Source organism: Dromaius novaehollandiae, chromosome 10 (assembly GCF_036370855.1).
Source record: "Dromaius novaehollandiae isolate bDroNov1 chromosome 10, bDroNov1.hap1, whole genome shotgun sequence".
Taxonomy (NCBI): domain Eukaryota; kingdom Metazoa; phylum Chordata; class Aves; order Casuariiformes; family Dromaiidae; genus Dromaius; species Dromaius novaehollandiae.
In genome coordinates, this window is record NC_088107.1 from 20,835,850 (window position 1) to 20,855,212 (window position 19,363).

The 19,363-nt window shown below is 39.5% G+C and overlaps 2 protein-coding genes across 4 annotated transcripts in view; both read left to right on the forward strand.

Annotated features, from left to right (window-relative positions):
- The window catches only part of USP3 (ubiquitin specific peptidase 3), a 44,990-nt gene extending 36,038 nt beyond the window's left edge, over positions 1 to 8,952 (forward strand). For all 3 annotated transcript variants that reach the window (XM_064517528.1, XM_026113408.2, XM_026113410.2), the window contains exons 10-15: positions 1,646 to 1,752; positions 1,923 to 2,003; positions 2,973 to 3,091; positions 3,263 to 3,376; positions 3,495 to 3,562; positions 5,153 to 8,952. In XM_064517528.1, coding sequence (XP_064373598.1) covers positions 1,646 to 1,752; positions 1,923 to 2,003; positions 2,973 to 3,091; positions 3,263 to 3,376; positions 3,495 to 3,562; positions 5,153 to 5,318 — 655 coding nt within the window. In that variant the 3' untranslated portion in view covers positions 5,319 to 8,952. The remainder of the gene's footprint in view (positions 1 to 1,645; positions 1,753 to 1,922; positions 2,004 to 2,972; positions 3,092 to 3,262; positions 3,377 to 3,494; positions 3,563 to 5,152) is intronic.
- A 223-nt stretch (positions 8,953 to 9,175) lies between these two features.
- FBXL22 (F-box and leucine rich repeat protein 22) lies at positions 9,176 to 17,060 on the forward strand. Its single transcript, XM_026113422.2, has 2 exons — positions 9,176 to 11,347; positions 14,275 to 17,060. Exons 1-2 carry the CDS (start codon positions 11,013 to 11,015, stop codon positions 14,618 to 14,620), a joined length of 681 nt encoding a protein of 226 aa, XP_025969207.2. The 5' UTR covers positions 9,176 to 11,012; the 3' UTR covers positions 14,621 to 17,060.
- Positions 17,061 to 19,363: the final 2,303 nt, after the last annotated feature.

Genomic DNA, 19,363 nt, shown 5'->3' on the forward strand with positions numbered 1-19,363 from the left:
TTCAGACAAGCTAGATTTCTTAGGGTGACAGACACCCTGAATGATAAAGAAGCAAAGAGACTGCAAGTACTTGTAGGTTTACAGCGTCAGTAGACTGGCTCAAAATGTAAGCAGTGCAGCTACAGTTTGACTTAAGGGAATTTTATTACAGAAGACCTCTGGGTATGTGCATATAACATGAGACACAGCTGAGGCTGTTGCTTTGTTTCTGAGTATTTTTTATTTTCATGTTATGTGTGCCTTGAAACAGAAGCAATCGGTGTGTTCTGCACATCTGTCTTTTCTTCTGGAAATACTGTTGTTTCTGAGTTCTGTCCCAGGTGTGTTCTCTGCCAGACTGAAGCCATCACCAAGAGAAAACACTTAATTTGCTTCAGGAAGGAATACTAAAGTCAGTTTAGCCTGCATGGTTGGTCCTTAGGTCCTTGGATTCCCTGTGTAAGAGCTGGCTCTGAATTTTCCCTTCCTGTACTGATAAGGACATACTAAAATGCTCTGAGCGATAACAGGATTTTATAGATACTTGATTACTGGAAACCTTGAGCTTAGACCATGCTCATTACCACTTTTATGTTCTTTTTTTGGTGCTTAAAAATCTCACAAAACAGCTTAGGTAAAATGTTCTTAGAATTGAAGTGTGTTGGAAACCAATTATATTTGTATTACATACACAAGATATGGTAGAACTTAAGAGAAATTTAAACTAGGTTCAAATATCTACTGTGAATTTGCCCTGTGAAAGGCTGTGTAAATGCATTGTGAGTTGGGGTATGGCACGGAGTAAGCTGCCTTCTGTCCAGGACAAAGTAAGGTCACGTACTTGGGTGGTTACAGCAGAGTAATAAGAATGCTGTAAATGCTCACTTTTTGAGCCTGTTTGGATAGTAATTTCCTTGTACTCAGCAAGAAGAGTTTAAATTAACGTGAAGAGGTAGGTGGAACGCAGCTACAGAACGGAGGTTTGTGCAGGCTTGTATGGTCAGATACGCAAGCACAAACTAACAAGTTATTTAAAAGTCGTAGAATACAATTGAAAATGTTTGTTTCATTAGACTGTAAGTCCATTATATAACCTGCTACAAAGCTTAAGGGACTAATGAAAGCATAGAGAACAATGATGATACATACTAGTTACTGTATCGTAATGCAACTTGAGCAGTCTTTGGAAGCGAATAAATGGGAGAAGTGCAGACCCATACTTTTAGAAGTCCAGACTAGTTACAACAGAGTAGGGTGAAGATTCAAAACAAAAATATCCTTGACCTACCTAAGAGAGAAAAAAAATTATTTAGAACTGCTGTTCAGAAACAGCCTTCGTTACTTGGTTAAAATACTGTACCCCTGGGAGAATCAGCTATACATTATAGAAATGCTCTCTACCAGAATACTTCGAACGGTACAGTTTTGTGGATCTGCTTGGAGCATGTGCAGTTGACACTTTTTGGTAGGTATAAGATAAAACAAAAGTATAGTAACAGTTATTCGCTCAGTGCAGTTTTGGGATAAATGAAGTGCCCTATGGATGAGCCTCGGTGACTGTTACTAGGCAGAGCAGTTTGGTCCATATTAGCAGTGACTTGTTTGGAGTAAAGACAGGCCAGGTATTTATTTCTGACTGTTTTCCTCTGTGATGTGGTTTGTCTAGAAATGGAGCTTCTACTGTTGTCACAGCAATTTTTGGAGGCATCCTTCAAAATGAAGTCAACTGCTTAATATGTGGGACTGAATCTAGAAAGTTTGACCCATTCCTAGGTAAGATGCTTCATGTCTTCAAAAGTATTAGGTGAATTAAGGCAGGAAAAAAAAAAAGCAATCTGAACCTTGATACATTTTGATGTCGCATTACTGAACCAAGTTTTAGCCTGAAAAGATTAAACATTGTTTTATTCTGCCGTAAACACTTTTTATATCTGTTTCTCTAGACCTTTCACTAGATATTCCAAGTCAGTTCAGAAATAAGCGTACTAAAAATCAAGAAAACGGACCAATGTGCACACTACGAGGTAAGAGTGCCTGGACAAGTGAAATCATTAACAAGAATGAGCGCATAGCCGTTAAGGCTTTTACCTAGGACCTGATTTGCTGCCACCTGCCATCTCATTTTGTGAGGCTTTCTAGTAGAAGATGACGCCAAAATAATTTTCCATGCAGGTTTCACGCAGTGACTGTGTACTGACATACTACTGCAGTAAAGTGGGGCTGAGAGGTGCTTTGGTCTCTAGGTCAGCTAAATCCCAAGGAAGAGACCAGCAGGGGTTTTCTTTATGATTAGACTATTTGTGATACATTGCAATCTTTCCAAACCAGCGCTTACTGATGTCTGGTTGTGTAGCTGCGATTGTTAAGGCTCTGTGCTTAAAAGTGTGTGTTGAAAACGTGCGCCGCCCCCCCCCCCGCCCCCAGCCATATGGTAAGGATGGCTTTCGCATGGTCTGCTTTTTAAAACAGTGTGCATACAATCCAGGCCAGTTGGGTGGTGAGGCTTTTGACATTGTTTTAAAGGGTGTTTTAATTTCTACAGATTTGTAAATATACTTGCTGAAAACTGTCAACTGTTTATTAACCAAGACACATTTTTTTCTCTTTTCACCTTGTTTCCTGAAAAAACAAACAAACCAACCAGCTTTAATAATAGTTGAAGATTCTTTGTTTATTAGCAAGTAATTTAGTTTCTTTTGAAAATTAATGGCCATGCTGAATGTCAGAAGGGATCTTGTTTGAAAGCAGGAGCGTGGTTTGTTTTTTGTTTTTTATAACTTTTTAAATGTTTTAAGGAACAAGGAGCACTGCATGCTACAGCATGTTAATGTATTATTACATAGTTGCAGCTGTTTTGCTGCACAAACATGATGTTAACCAGAATGACTGCAGCACCTATCATGATCTGTGTTTTGCTGAATTTGCTATGTTTCATGTTTCAAAAATCATTTGAAATCATCTTGAGTTAGGTGTGTTTTGTTTTTTGTTTTTAGACTGTCTTCGCAGTTTTACAGACCTGGAAGAACTTGATGAGACAGAGCTCTATATGTGCCACAAATGCAAAAAGAAACAGAAATCCACCAAAAAATTCTGGATTCAGAAACTACCAAAGGTTTGTATATGCTTGAAAAATCACAGCATGGAAATGTGTCAAAGGAAATGGCTGTCCAACTGTCACTAGAAACCAGTGCATAACTGGTCCATCGGCTACGGCTGATGTTTAGCAATAAGTTCAACTTCTTATTCCTCTAACACACCCTTTTCTTCTTTTTTAATCCTACAGGTGCTATGCTTACACTTGAAACGATTTCACTGGACAGCGTATCTGAGAAACAAGGTTGATACGTACGTTGAGTTTCCATTACGAGGCCTAGACATGAAATGCTATTTGTTAGAGGTATGAAGACACTCACTGGTATCTCCCGTAGAAGTGTTTTCCACGGTGTATGTCTTTATTACAAATTACAGTAGATGTCATTTGACATCTGAAGAGTTTTCTCTCTTTTTAACTGCAGCCAGAAAACAGCGGCCCGGAAAGCTGCCTGTATGACCTTGCAGCTGTTGTTGTGCATCATGGTTCAGGGTGAGTACAGGGAACGAGCCGGCTTCTGGGCAGAAACCTTCTTCCCACTGAACTACATGCTGACTTACTTGAGGTTTTTCTGCCCTCAGTGAATGTCTGTACTTTCACTAGTGGAAATAAGCAGTAATTTCTAAACTTAGAGGGGAATGAGCTGAATTAACTTACTTAGGGGTTTATACAGTAAGTCCTAGGCAGTCCACGGGCAGTCTTTCTTTGGGAGTAATGACTGAAAGTGGGACACCTGATGAAAATAGTCCAGTTTCTGTAGGAATGAAAAGCACTAAAACCAACAGAGCTAAGGCTTCACTTTGAAATTTCAATTTTTTCTTCTTTCGTTCAGTTTGAAAGGCACATGATGTTTATGCTAAAAGCATGTTTGGAACAAATGTAGACTTAAGACAGGCACAGTGAAAGCAATTATCTTGTATTTACCTTCTTTCCAGAGGAGTGCCACTTGGGAAAGCTAATAGGCATGCCACAAGGCTTGACAGTGTTGGCCCCACTTTTGTGAGTGGGATCTTTTTTTGTTTTGTTTCCCAACCCTGGACTGAGCCTTTCAGAATAGGAGTAGAGACAAGATAACTTTTTCCTGGGTGGTTGTGTAATCTATTCTTGCCGTTTAGGAACCCACTCCATGAACGAGAAGCTGAGAAAGGAGTTTTCTAAAGAAACTAAATCATTAAGCAAAACCTTTTTGATTTCTCGATGTAATTGTAAGATATTAAAAAGTTCAGTCCAGAAAGCTGTGCTTTTTGCTTTCTCTAGAAGAATGGTCTGGACTTTCAAAAGAAAGCCATACTATTTGACTATTAATAGTCAACTATTGAAGGCAACCTTTGTAGCACCGTAGTGCATCTCTGACTTGTGCTTCGAAGTCCTAAGAAAAGCAACTATACTTGTCACAGCTAGTAAATGAAAGCTGCTCATAGTTGGAATTAGATGGTTGGAAGCATTCAGGAGCTATGTTATAACCCATAGGCAAGTGAAAGCAGGGCTTACCTTGAAGTGGCAGAATAATGCAAACTGGATTTATGGCTCCAAAACTTGGACCTATTTAATATGAACTTACTTAAGTAATTTTCTTTTTGGTATTCTGGTCTTTGTTTTGCTGTGGGTGCTTTTGATTTTATTTAGACTATGTGAGTTTCTCTAGTCTTAAGTGGGGAAGATTTTACAAAAATAAAGCCTAGTAATATTTTTATAGGTAACACTAATAATAACAGCTAATGGGCTTGATTTTTATGTGGGCATGTTAGTTCTGTGTTGCAAGAAGCCTTGCTTGCACACAACTACGGGATGCTAATACGTGTATATAAAAAAGTTTCAACTCATTGCAGTATGTGATTGCACTGACTGACTCTGAATATAAAACTTTAATTGGGAGATCTTTGCAGCCCGCAGATTAAGAGGGGAGGAATCTTATCAGCTGTTACAGAGGGTTGTCAGTTCCTTTCTTCCTCTGGCTCCTGGAATCCTCTTAGTCCATTATCGCTTAGTAGGAAATGCATCAGAGAATGAAGTGCTGTATCTCCTTCTGATTGTCTCCTTCCCCCCCCTTTTATTTTTTCTCTCTTCCCTTCTCACTGTCAGTGTTGGCTCTGGACATTACACCGCATACGCAACGCACGAAGGTCGTTGGTTCCATTTCAACGACAGTACTGTAACTCTGACCGACGAGGAGACTGTGGTAAAGGCAAAGGCCTACATCCTCTTCTACGTGGAACGGCAAGCCAAATCTGGATCAGATAAACTTTAATACCTCCTTCTAATTCTCACTTATCAAGTCCACCGGACAAAACATTTCCATTTCTCCATAAATACTTGATCCAAGACTATTAATTTCATTGTGCACTTTTCAATTTCCTCTTGTGGGTTTTAGTTTTGTTGTGTCAATGGTAGCATTTGACTTACTGAACTTGGACACAAACTAACTTTTTTTTTTAGTTATACCAGAAAACCTCAGCAGATTTTGATTTGCTGCTTTAGTTGTGATAACTCAATTTTTATATATATAGTTTAATGAAATACTTAGTTATTTGACTTTTTTATATTAATGTTTTCAGTTCTCACTTTCTAAAGGCACATTTACATCAGAGAAGCTTTCTGTCCTCCTTGCAAGATAAATGTGCTCCTGATTATGGAGAGCAATACAACCTCATGCTGCTCTCACAGCTGTTATGTAGATATGATTTATTCTCTTTACATCAAAGAATTATTTGCACGTAATATTTTCCCTTGTGCAAGAAACTAAACAGTGACCTCTGAGCAATCATTCTTTGTCTGCAGAAGAGATGAGAGACAGCATCATTAAACAGACCAGGTAATTGCTGCTATTGGTGTGTATTCAGGCTGCTGACTTTCAGGAATCATTGTAAATAAATAGTTGGTTCAATTGTATCTATACTGCAGATTAATCCAAGTGTTCCTCACATATGCTTTTCCCTTCCCCCTCCCCCTTCAATTTTTTTTGAAAATCATCTTAAAATATATATGTCTTAATTGTGTTGGGATTTTTTTTTTTTTTTAATGAACCTGAATTGCCAGGGACATCTGTGTTTCATATTTTCATCCTGAAATTTGGTCATAAACAATTACTTGCTTTACAACTTGGAGGCTCCCTGGCACTGGGGTCCCAGCCCTCTTTCGTGGTGGAATGGGGAAACACAGCCCCAAAGCCTGGAGTTTTGTGAAAATATGCTTAAGTCTAAATACAGCTCCTGTCCACCTTCAATGCCTACACTTTGCTTAAAACTGAAAGGTAGTATATGGAAATCAGGGTGCTTTGTGTGACTTCTGCTATACCAGTTGAAATGCAAACTGTAAAGGGAAGATAGTTTCATACACATAAGCGTTTACAGCATGCCTGCCTGATGGGAGATGTTCAGCCAAAACTTCCTGTTGAATGGAGCAGCAAAATAGGTGTAGTACTTACTAGACCAGCACGGTGTTTTTGTTTTTTCTAAATAGTCTCTGGACTTAAACTGGAGGCATGATATGATTTCTTAAACCTGTCTATGTAATGGAGAAAGGCTTCAGTTTGAGGTTAAATTTTAGCTGTACTGTTGATATTCTGGATAGTAGAAGTCAAACCCTCTCAGTTAATGAGATTTAAAAAGAGGACAGGAGAATGTATGTTGCAAAATCTGGGAATCCAGAAAAATCTGAAATTTGACAAATGCACCCCCCCCCCCCCCCCCAGCCAGCCCCCCATGTGCCTAGTGAGTAACTGGACACTCCCACACACTCAAAAGTTTGGTGATAGTAGAAATTACTTCACATAGAATCATTGGAACCAAACAGTATCTTTTAGTTGTGATTAAAAAAAAAGTACAACGTACTTGTTTGTTTGCAAACAAACACATAATAATTCAAGTAAAATGTGATTACTTTTTTTTTTTTTTTAACCTAATGCTGCCAAAGGACATACACAGTAAAAGTGGCCCTAAAAATTGTACCATAGGTCAAACTGATACACATTTATTGAGTAAATATCAATTTCCCTGTTGTGGGGATACCTGCTAGCTGTACACTGACAGGTACAAATAGAAATCACAATCAGATGTTGTTTAAGTGGCATTTTTTGTGGCTTTTTCACATCATCTTAAACCAGGAGAGAGATTGGCTTTATAAAAAAGTACAGAAAATGGTCAGCATTGTTAATTGTGTATGAATATGTAAACTATACACTAGCTAAAAACCTATTGTGATTATTAGATTAAGTGACATACATATATACAAGGATGTCTTTTTTTTTTTTTTTTCTCCCTTAAGTTGAATAAATAGAACTATTCATTGGTTTAAATTGTAGACAGCTTGTCATCTACTGTTTTCCAGTTTCTTGTAGCCAGAGCCTTTGTTCTATCAGAATAGTTAGCTGTTCCCCGTTACGCATGCAGAAAAAGGTATCTGACAGACTTCAGTGCGTGGGACAAGGGCAGTATCTTTTAACGCATTTATACCTTGGAGGGCAGCCCTACTGCTCACATTTCGGGCAATTAAATAGTTCCAGCTACATTTGCATTCTGTCCACATGCTGCTTCAATTGGACTGTTTTAGAATTTTAGTTTTTGGGAATACAAATATTAAAATACACAACTAGCCATGGCCACAGTTTAACTTGCAGTAGTCAAGTGAATGCAGGTCTTGCAACCCAGTGATGTAAATGTGCCTTTGTGTATGTTTAAGAACTTAAATTTGTAAGCTTCATCAACATTCACTTATTTTAAGCAGCTTCTACTTCTCCATTTAATTTTTTTTTTCCTCTTAATCAAATTAACGGTCTCACTTCAGTATTTCCTTTCGGTAATCTTTTTTCTCTGTAACATTAAGGTCTTGGGCAATGGCATCCAGCATGGTCCATTTCAGCCATGGCCATGGGAACACAATGCAATCACGTTAGTCTTGTTCTTGCAGCAGCTGGTGATACGGACTCAGCCATATGCTTTGCTGGAACAAGTACATCATAAATCCTTTCCTAATTTAACTTTCTCCCACTGCAAACCCAGATGGACAGTATGAACAGTTTGTTGTGGCAACACAAATATTTCTCTTCCTGGTGGAGAACTTTGCTTATCCACTGTATTCTATTCAGTGTGGTGTCAAAAAAAGAAAAAAAATTGTAACTGAGCACTGAACCAGTAACATATACTGCACCTGGCCTCGTATTACATTTTTAACCTTACTTGTATATCCTATATTTATCTACTAGCTTGTGGGAGGGGAGGGATATCTGATTTCATTTAAGCCAAATGTTTCTTTTCTACTTACTGCTGATCATAGTACACACTAACTGGCAAGAATTTTTTCTTGCTTGTGACTGCTCCGCAAGCAACAACTGCTCTCTACAGTTCAAAGACTTGCATATTTTTCACCAAAATTTGCCTGATAGAAGGTTGTCCTTTTGTTAGTCATTGTTCAGCCATGTATACAACTGGAGCCATGATTTCTGTAAAACACAACTGCAAAATTTCCAGCTCTCAGAATAGTGCTTTAGTGTGTTGTATACTGAGCATTTTAATGCAAATTCTGCAAAACTCTAATGCACTCAGAAAGAGCGTGCCTTCTCACAGGATGGTCAGAAGGTGCTTTTCCAAGTGGTCACAGATGTCAGGGGGAGATGAGAGTTTAAAACTTTCACATATAGACAGGGAAAAGTGGACTTGTATCAGAAGCAGGAGGCCATTTATAAGGATTTTGCTAAATCGATGGAAAGCATAACACTTGGTGTTCAAAAGTTTCCCCAACCATGTTTCATTACTGATGTGTCTGTGTCTTACGGAGGAGGAAATCGGCACCTTGACAACTGATTCCAGTGTGCTTTAGGATATCCTCAAGTACTGTAGTGCCATAGTTGTAATTGTTTACCATTAAAGTCGAGTGTGTACGTTTCAGTGAGGATCACTGACTGTGCTCATCTTGCGTGTTTAAATTTAGAGCATTTCCAGGACGAATGCAAATAATATCTCATTCACACTGTGTTATGGAAAATGTGCCATTAAAGTGTCACCTCCCCTAGAAAATGAAACTCCTCTTATCCTTCTACAGCTATCAAAATATTAATGTAAATTCTCTGAACAGGGATGACTATTTTAATTTGATTTGGGGGGGGGGGTGAGAGGGGGTGAAGCCTAGAATCAAATTCAAGTGTTCCCACTATCAAAATTTAGTATCTAAGCACAAAGAGGACCTGCGTTTCAATTTTAAAAAAACCTTGTCACACCACAGCAATTATTTTTTGTCAGACCTTGGTGTATATCCTCTGTGTGGTAGAAGATTCATGCCAGCAATGGTAACCTTAATAATTCAAGGCATGGGGTTTTTTTGTTTTGTTTTGAATTTCTTTTTAAAGAATATTTCAGTGTTTATTACAACTCTGCGTAGTCTCAACTATTTGCATCTCTTGAAAAGCAAAGGTAAGTTCTGAAAATGATGAAGGAACAGAGTGAGAGTTCAAAAAAGTTAGTCAACTGCTGCCCTACCATTTACACTGCTGTTTCTCCAGTAACTGGCTTACCTGGGCTGTGAAATCGTCTACTCCTCTTGTCCCTTTCCTGCCTTCATAGGCACTTGTGCTACTGTCCACAACCAGTTTCCTGAGCATTAAGCAGGGGAAGGAAGCAGGGGCATCCTTATTATTTCAAGGGAAATATTTAATGACAAAGGCTACGAAAACAAAGATTGACAGCCATTAAGCACAGCTTACCATATATAAACTTGCCTTTTATTCTGAGCCACGGTGAAGTAAAAATAAAAATTCAAGATTTGTTTTTCAGAGTTCAATTTCAAAGTGCAAGCCTCAGGGTAAGGAGGATCAGCTTTATTTCCCATTCAACCCTGGCCTAAATTGAAACAAACCCAATTAAAATGCATAGCTTGGGGGGGGGGGAGCTTTGCCGATTTAAAAACATAACACATTTAGGTTTAAGTAAAATGCGTATTATTTTTCTTATAACATCAGACAGAAGATAGGCAATAAACTACTTTAAAGGCTAACATTTTATTTCACAAACATCAAAGTTGTAGGGCTGTTCATTGTTACTGTTAACCCTCCTTTTGCTTTATTTTTCTTCTAGACTAGCATTTCTGCTACAGTATCTCCAATATTGGAAACAAACACTTTTATTCCTAAAACTAATCTCTGTCTCCTTTTCTGCTAAAGTAAGGGAACTGAAGCTACAGCACCATAAGCAACCTAAGAAAACCTGTAAAACTCAAGCTAATAAAGCTATTAAAAGCATATACAGCAGTAAAGCACAGACTGCTGTTCACATGCATGGCTTCCTGTATAACATTACGTTCCTGATGCAAAAGGTGAAGAAACAACCAGCACTGTTTGCTCAAAGAGCAGTGGGCAGGAAACCGCCTGTACAGCTGAGACTTTTAAATGGTAACTGCAGGCTTGTTTTGTGCCTACTTCGAAGTACCCAGGGCATTCTTTAAATTCTTTTTACAAGCTGTTACTGAAAGTAAGTTCATTAAACTAGCCGCTCTTAAATTACAGTATCACAGTCCTTCAGTGTGACACAACAGTGCACCCTTAAAACCTTTTTTTCTTCCCTCAAACTTGAGAGCATGGCAAAGCTGCTCCATGCAGCTGCCGCTACTCCGTGTTCAGTAACTCCTCCGCACAAGCTCTTTGCTAAGCATCAGGATTGCCTAAAAGGAAAATAAACCCTTTTAAGGAAGCATTTCATGAAAATCAAGTGCTGCAATTCTACATGCCCATTCTAATCCCTTGCAGAAGCAGAACAACTGTTTCATGCATGCATGTTTCTTATCCTTTCCTTGTTCTTAGCCTCTGCTCCAGTTGTTGGCCAAAAATAAACACCATTCCACAACCATATATGTGCAATGGCCTCCTGGTGAGCCTGCTGTGCGCGCCCCCCCCCCCCCAACTGCCCTTACGCCACAACGCCAGGACACCGTCTGCTTTCGAACGCACTGAAGAGCTATGCATATAACTCAGCTGAATCGGGAGTGCCTTTTACATCTGTTTTCTTTTCTGGACAAAAGCAGCAGAAAAAGTTTAGCAAAAACATGTCACAAAATGCTAGATGTGTTTCAAGATCCTTTACTGTGGTCTTTGTTGAACTTTCATTCTCCAGTGGAGCTAAAGAAGGATAATTTTCTCCTGGGACCTGCTTTAAAGTATTTATCCATCTGCTGGCATTCTCAGAGAGTCAAGGTGTGTAACATTGAGGATTGGATGAAAAACACTTTCCAGAAAGACTTCTGTAACAGGCATGAAAACACTGTCAATGATTTTTTACTAGAAGTTTGCAACAGGTACGTTCTTTGGGTATGAAAGTCTACATCTAAAAAAAGGTTAACCGCCTTGAATGAGAGCACCTTAGAGCTCTTCTCCATACGGCCTACCTGAAATGGAGCATTAAGTACGTGAGTGCCTTGACTTTGGAATTTTAATATAGAGGTTAAGTTGCTTTTGGTGGAACTAGTGTATCTTCATACTGACTTTACTGAGATTCCTCAAGCCTAGGTTTTTCTCTTAACTCTTCCTTTTTTTGAAATGAATAGTTACTACCAGAAAGTGCGATACTGGCTACTAAAGTGCTATTTAACTAAACTGTACCATTCTGGCAGTACAAAATGTCGGGGTGGGGGAAGGGAACCCCTAGAGGTGAAATACAATTTTACATAATGAATACGTCATTACAAAAACAAGTTCATGAACGCATCATTACAAACACACAGCTCTGTTTCTTTCACATAGGATTACAGCTTATGTAGTGCTGTTCTATGTCATGACACCACTGTGTGTCTTTCTAAGAAATAAATACTGCTCTTAGGTTAGTTTAGCAACTATAACTACATTTAAGCTTTCTATAAACTACAGTAAAGGAATAAGGAACTACCACTATGGAAAAGCAGTTTTCAGTGCACACCATTTCTTGTGACAAGTATACCGCTGGGGAGCAGCTCTAAGACAAAACTGAGAGGAGCAAACCAGGTAGGGCCCATCCTTGTGCATTTTAGTACCAGCAAGGATGGCTGCGGTCACACGTTAGCGCTGAAAATGTCAGTGCCTACCCTGAACTCTCGCATCCTTGCGCTGCAGCCAGCCTCCAGGTTTGGGCCACGCGGTGGAGGACAAAGTTCCATCCGGAACTAACAGAATTTTAAAACTCCGACAAATCACAGGGTGTTGACAGAGCACACGCTGTTGGTGAGAAGCAGCAACAGTGACATCTCAAAACGAAGACTGAAACATAGACTCAGAACAGAATGCAAGCTAAATGCACAAAATTTCAAAAGTAGTTGTTCTAGAACAAGTGATAAAAAATTCAGATCGATTAGCAGAATATTGTTAGGAAATACATCGCTTCCTACAGAGGAAATGTTCTCCAATTTTGGCACTGCAATATATACCAGAGGCCACACTTCACTGTTTTCATTTTTTTGCCATCACAAATTAGGATTCAGAAAGAGCACAGCAAGACCACAGCTCTGCAGAAGCAGTTTAACACTTAAGTGCCTTCCTCTGCAGAATCCATAACCCCAAACTGGCTGCTGGACAAAATTCAAAGCAAAGCCTGTGGGTAGCAAGGAATTTCAAAGGCCTGCAGTCCATGAAAATTCAACAAACGCCTTTCAGCCTTAAATGGCTTCAATTCCACAAGTTAAAGCTGAACTCTTAAAAATGACAGTGTATATTGATATTGCCCCCTACAGTCATTTTAGCTTTCCCAAGCCAAGTTCCTGCCTTGTTCCAGCAACCTTCTCAAAGCAGTTCCATCACAACAACAATCCTAGCACTCTGTGCAAAGAAAAATACAAATTAGAGGAGGTTCAGTAGATATAGTTCCCTGACTTTAGAGTATTTTTGCTCTGTTGATTGACTAAGACATAAGAAAAGGCAGGTTGGATACTTTCCTTTCCTGCTTTGGACATTTCTTTTTCTAACTTCACAAGTGTAAAGGAAGAGAGTCAAAACAAAAACCATGCAGCTAACATGATCTCATTGTATTAGCTCAGCTCAAGAGGTGAAATCAAGCAGCGGTTTGCAGGGCAGGGGTTGGGGTGGGGGGAGAAAGAGGAACGTACTCGTGTGTGTTTAAGGACGAGAGGACATGCTGCAGTGATGGCTGTGCAGTAGGGGCCACGAGCAGTGCCCCTCGTCTGCCCCTGCTGCTGCTGTACACAACAGCTAAAACCCCAATACATGCTGTAAGCACAAATCTCTATTTGAAAGTGCTGACAGACACCTTCTTACAGGTCCTTACAGGGCAGGGACAGGTTAATAGTTTTATTGAAAGGGTCACAGCATCAACAACTTAGCACTGCTGTCAAAAGTTTTTCCCTCAAAGAAGTCTTGTATTAATGGAGAGATGTTAAACTCCATTTAGCTAACGATACGGGAGAGCTAAACCAGTGCTCCCTGCAGCGAGCTGCAAGCAAGAAACCAACGCACTTTGTAGGGAAGGCTCTGCAGGTTGGTGTGCTTCAGCTAGTAATAACTAGACTGCTCCAGTTTACATACACACAACTCATCAACACACTGCACTTGGAAAAGAATAGGCATTTTCTGCACTTGCCCAGGTCTAGCTTAGCAACAACAAAGATTCTTTTTTTTAATTTGCTGGGTCATTGTTTAACAGGAGAATTCTTACCAGTTCCAGTTGTTTGAGAAAGGTTTAGGAGTTGTGCAGGGATCAAACATCAGCACTCCATTAGGTAGCAGGCTGTACCTGCGAGTACCAGTGAAACCAACGAGGTGCAATGCACACGTTAATTCCCATAAACCAAGAGAGAGAGAGAGTCTTACTTGCCCATGCCCAGCACGTTTACAGCCTCTTCACTCAACTGTCCTCAAATTCATCCTGCCTCAAAAACCTATGAGCTCTGCTGTCTTCATTCCCTGGGCTTGGAGAAGGGCAGCACCGTGTACCTCTTTAAGAAAAGACAATGCAGCTGCAGCTGAAACAGGCATCCACTTCCCCTTCCCACTGTGCTGACTGAGCTATAGCTGTCGCAACCAACAGAAAAAAACAAAGTAAGGTTAAGTCTTGAGATTAGTAAAGCTGTGCATTAAGCTCTATAAATGCCTTTAACTCCCCCCTCCCCCAGTAGAAGAGGAAATATTTTTCTAACTTTCATTTCTATGATGATAGTGTCTTGAAGACACTATCTTCTCCAAACTCTGCATATTACTCCTTTTTTTCTCCTCTTACGTATAACGATCGCCATGTTTTCAGATGTCCAAACCTGCTATCTCTGACCCTGTCTGGATGCGGCCATGTTACAGACGATTGCATCTTGCTTCTTCTCAAAAACTGCCCAAACCTCAAGACACTCAAACTGGAAAACTGCGTGCGGATCACTGACCAGACCCTAGAAGCCGTGACCGTCTACGGGAGATCCCTGCAAACGCTCCACGTGGATTTTTGCCGGAACATAACACAAACTGGTCTAGCGAGAGTCAGGGAAAAATGTCCTTCAGTAACGCTGAGAGCAGAGAGAAGTGCTAATATGATTCCAGACAATAAGCCAGAAAAAAAGCTGATGCTTGAAAAAGCATCAAGAAAACTGGTTCAGCTTTAACTGGAACAAGCTGTATGAAGTCAGTCAACACGGCTTGTGTACTTCACTTCTACCTTCCTCCTGGCTAGCAGTGCTGCAATTAACCATGGCGCCTTAACTGCACACTGGGTTAAGTCGAAACACATGGTCGGTATATTTTGTAGAGGCTCCACCGGGAAAATGTGTGCGTCTCCACCATCACAGTGTTAAGACATTTTGTTGTCTGTTGTTTCTTGAAACTGGAAATTCTGCATTTCTGCTACAAGATGGTAGATCTGATTAAGGCTAAAAAACTGTAATTCTGATACCTTTGTGGAAGAGAGGAGAGGAGAGAAGTAAAGCAGCAGCAGATACTGCTTGGGTAATTGTACGATCTACCCCAATTTCAGGGAAAGAGCGATTGACAAATTTCTGTAAACGGAGATACAACACACATGGTTGTTCCATCAGCTAGGGGTGACAACCACTACATCTAAGATCCATCTGGCAAGCAGATCAGAGTACCTGACAACCACCACCTCCTCAATAATTAGAATTTGTAGCTGATTTGTCAGGCTTATTTATTAAATGGGGATATGTACGGCAGCGTGCACAAAACAGTATTTGACCCTCTGCATAATGTATTTTGACTAGCTACACTTCAACTTATTTTTTAAAGTTGCCATTAAAGTAAGCTAGTTTACAGAAGTAACCTACCTGAAAAGGCAATAATTTACAACCTGTAAGTTACGCAGCTTCAAATGCTGAATTAGGAAAATGCTACAGCAAAGAGATTATATTAATACCTGTTTGTCACTGCAAGAGTTAAAAACAACCCAGCTGTCTGCATCCCAAACCACAAGCTGTCACTTTCCTGCATACTGCTCTGCCACATGGAAATGAAACACATTTTTTCATCAAGGGTTGCTCCAGCATCTACACCAAAATATGACACCAAGGGTTGGTACAGTTTTGCTCTGCTGTTTAAAATTTACCTTGAAGCAGCACATTGGGATTTGGTCATAGTGTTGAGTAGCTCGGACTGGCAACATCAGGTGCCAAGGCCCCTACGTACTTCCATACACATTTGGCCTGAAGGAAGGTGAATTTACTCCACGCCAACTGTACTACACTTACCCTTTAAGTGTTTCACCTGGTCTGTCTCAGTGCTTGTAACAATTCAGAAGAATGACTGCACAGATTGTTTTTTGTTTGAACTACAGCATGCCTTTTCAAGAAGCACCATCTCAAACGCCGCACTTCACCTATGTGGGGGCATGTCCTCAAATTCAGCTTTCCATTATTTTCTATTTTGTACAGCAAGTGATGTTTCTGACACGCCCAGATTCTTACTCCTAGAAAGCGTACCGGCAAATACGAACCTGCACATTCGTGCTGACTCTGCACCTGAACTTATTATATTTACCATATATCTCCTCTCCCATTCAATTCCCAATGCAATTCACTGAAGAACTTTAAACTTACAACAATGACCGGCGGATCAATCTGGCTATTGATGATTTAGTGTCTCCTACAGGACCAGATATCAGTGTAGCTTTGATGCTGAGCACAAAGCCTCGCACAGACCAGGCTGACAAGCTCTACAAATCCTCAACAACAGAATTTCAGCTTAATTCACAATGAAGTCTACAGCAGAAAGATTTCATTTTAAATAAAAACCTACAGAGTGTAGGAATACCTGAATATTTAAATTTAGAAATATTAACCTTTGGAAAATACTGTTCTGTCCCATAGAGTCAGCGTTTCTGTTCCATTCCACAACAGCTGTTCACGACTTCTTCACTACAGCAATCTATGCACATACATCATAGTAAATCTGGTTTTCATTTACATGAGGTGCTGTATATTTGTTGATAAATACACGAACTGGAACTTGCATCACTGGAATTCAGTTATATCAAGACTATCATAGTTTAAAATAACTTTATAGCTTTGTTGTGTTTTTACAGTTGTAAATGCATCTACAGGTATAGTTCTGCAGACTTGTATTTTGTTAATTACTTCTCTGCATTTTACTCCCTGTTGTATAACTGGAAGATTACAGGAGCTAACGTTTCCTATAAGGAACACAATTAGCGACTTTTTAAAACTGCTATTTAACAAATTATTTAACATTGCCATGAATATCCAACATGACACTTTTCTTTTTCCTTAGAGAATGATGTGATTGTAGTACCTCTCTTAAAAGATGTATGGAAAAACTGCTATTCAAATAAAGCAGATTTCCCCCTCTCGCTGGCATCTAAAATGAAGAAACAAGTTCTGAAGTTAGACCTCAGTTGCTTATGAGTAACTGGTTTGATTTTCCAGCTTCTCACTGTATTCTTTTTTACAATATTACCACTCCTCTTATTAAAGTTATGTGGAGAAATATTATTTTGGGTATCATAATGTAGAACTCGTATTTTAACTTAGCTCTGATGCCTCAGGTAGCCTTGAAATAAAGATTTATTTCAACTGATGTGTCATTTTTCCTTCATGTTTGAACAGAAGGAAAAGAAATATGCCATCAAAATTCTTACTGCAAAAGTAGAACTGTAAAATTGTATCGCCAATTATTTTCTCTAAGAAGATAAGTTTCAATCTCAGCAGAAATATTTTCATAGACTATCTTCCTAGGGCTTATTCATTCCTCTGCAAGAACTGATTAACTAGCTATGTACTCCTGAAAATATTCTTTATGTGGTGCAACAAAAATGGAAAGGATTTTACAGCTTTCAACATTAATGAATATACTTACTCCTCCTTTCCATCCTGGTTTATTGATCCACAGATATCCTTTGGTACTCTCGCAATTTGGCTGAGCTACAAAATAAATCAGAATCTTAGTAAAACAGAACTAAAATTCTAGAGGAATATCCTGTCAGTATGAGTATCCATAAGAAACACCCAGGAGAGACATAAAATAATTTATTATTGCATCTTCACAGCTTGGTGATACTTCAACAGCATGACACTACAATATTCTGCTACTTCATTAATTCATTCCTAGAATTTAAGTAGTGCCCTTACGCACTACAAAATAAGGAACAATACTGGAAACATCCCAGAAAAAAAAAAAAAAAGAGCAAACAGCAGTCCTAAACCAGCATTTGCAAGCTGGAAAGGAGATGGCTGCACTGAATAAACAGACTGCAAGGTAGGAATTGTAATGCTTAAACAATTCTCATCTTGAATATAATATTTGTGCATGGAAAAAAACAAATTTCACGTATTGCTGCTGTGCGAAAAGAAGGCGTGAATTCTACAGTTGTCTGAGTAACTGAAGACCCCATACTGATGCCAGCTCTAAGTGCTCTGTGATGGATGCCTTTCTCGAGAAAGGTTAGATCTAATACCCAGCAGGTTTTCGAGTAGCTACAAAACCCGAAAGTGGGCCTCCATCGGTCAGGATTGTTTCTGAAGTTTGGTTTCTTTGCTTATTTTTGCACCTGTGTTCAAAGTTGTACTTCTTTGCCCTTCCCCTCCTTGCGTGAGGGTATTTGTTCATGATATGGTAAAATCTGACCACCCAGGGGTGTTAACTTTTTTCAAGATCAATAATCAATTTTCTTATTTAGGAATGTAATTTGAAACTTGAGTATATAATCATTATGTTTTACTTAGGCCATTATGTAAGGATGGAAGCATGTTAAAAGTTTTCCTCAATCCCAAGCCATTTGAGCTTTGTCAAAATTCTCTTAACATTAGTGAAACATTTTTCACTCCTCACATAATCTAGCTTAGTATTTTGGCTCTAATTTACCAGGTATGGAAGGTGGAGGGCTTATTATACATTACTTCATGGAAGTGCTAAAAGAAAGGTGGTATAAACCAAGATGCCTGCTCAGATTATCAGATGCAAGTAGCAAACAACACTTTGTTTTCAAAATTTCATGCCTTTTCCTACACAATAAGGGAAGGCAATATCCAGAAGATCCTTCAAATTTTCAATGTGATAACATTGGTCATCTTAGCCACATGGTAAAGAAGGAAATCAAACTGATCCAAGTCCTGCAGCATAGAGAAATTGCTTGCTTACCAGCAGTGCTATTTTTTGCAGTTAAACATCATCACCCAGTCAAGAGGGCTAAATGACAGAAATAAACCAAACTTGAAGACATGACCTGATCACTTGTGCTCTTCTATGAGGTGAAGAACTGTTACGTACACATTCTACTCTTATCGGTCCCCTCTAAGCATGACAGATGCCCGCCCACCAACCACTGCCGTTCTAGGGCTGTCGGACACCCCAGCTCTACTACTGCAAGCCCCAGAAAGGCAGAGGGCTCATCCGGCCGAAGCGACCGGCCCACCTCTAGCCCTGGGCCTGGCTGCTCATCTTCACTCTAATGGCACCTGCCTACCTGTTTCAAAGGGCTGGCCGGTTGTCCGAGAGCCCGAAGTGCTATGGATGTACTTCCTAGCAACAGTTCCTGGTGTAAAAAACAGTGAAGAAAGTGGTTGGAAATACCAGAGGAAGAAAGAGAACAAAGTATCTAATCCCAGGTGAGAAATAGGACAAGGAACACAAAATTGGGTTTCAAGAAGCAACAGTCTTTTAAGTTAGAGAGAATGAGTGTTTCCTGGAGAGCTGACATGTAAGGAAAAGGTTAGATCCTCCTCATTTACAGTAAAAAATAACAAGTAGTAAATAAAAGTAAAGTTTAACAACAAATGCAGGCTTTTGGGATCACAGTGCTTTCCATATAATACCTCTCCAGAACAGTGCTTTCCTGGCAAAGCTTTTCAAGCTCTGTTTCTCTGGTTATGTTTAGAATTTAA

Bases quoted from the DNA above. Each gene is read 5' to 3' on its own strand.
- FBXL22 (XM_026113422.2), top strand. From the start codon at position 11,013: ATGCATATAACTCAGCTGAATCGGGAGTGCCTTTTACATCTGTTTTCT. The intron at 11,348-14,274 runs GTACGTTCTTTG...CCATGTTTTCAG, and splicing joins TTACTAGAAGTTTGCAACAG to ATGTCCAAACCTGCTATCTC.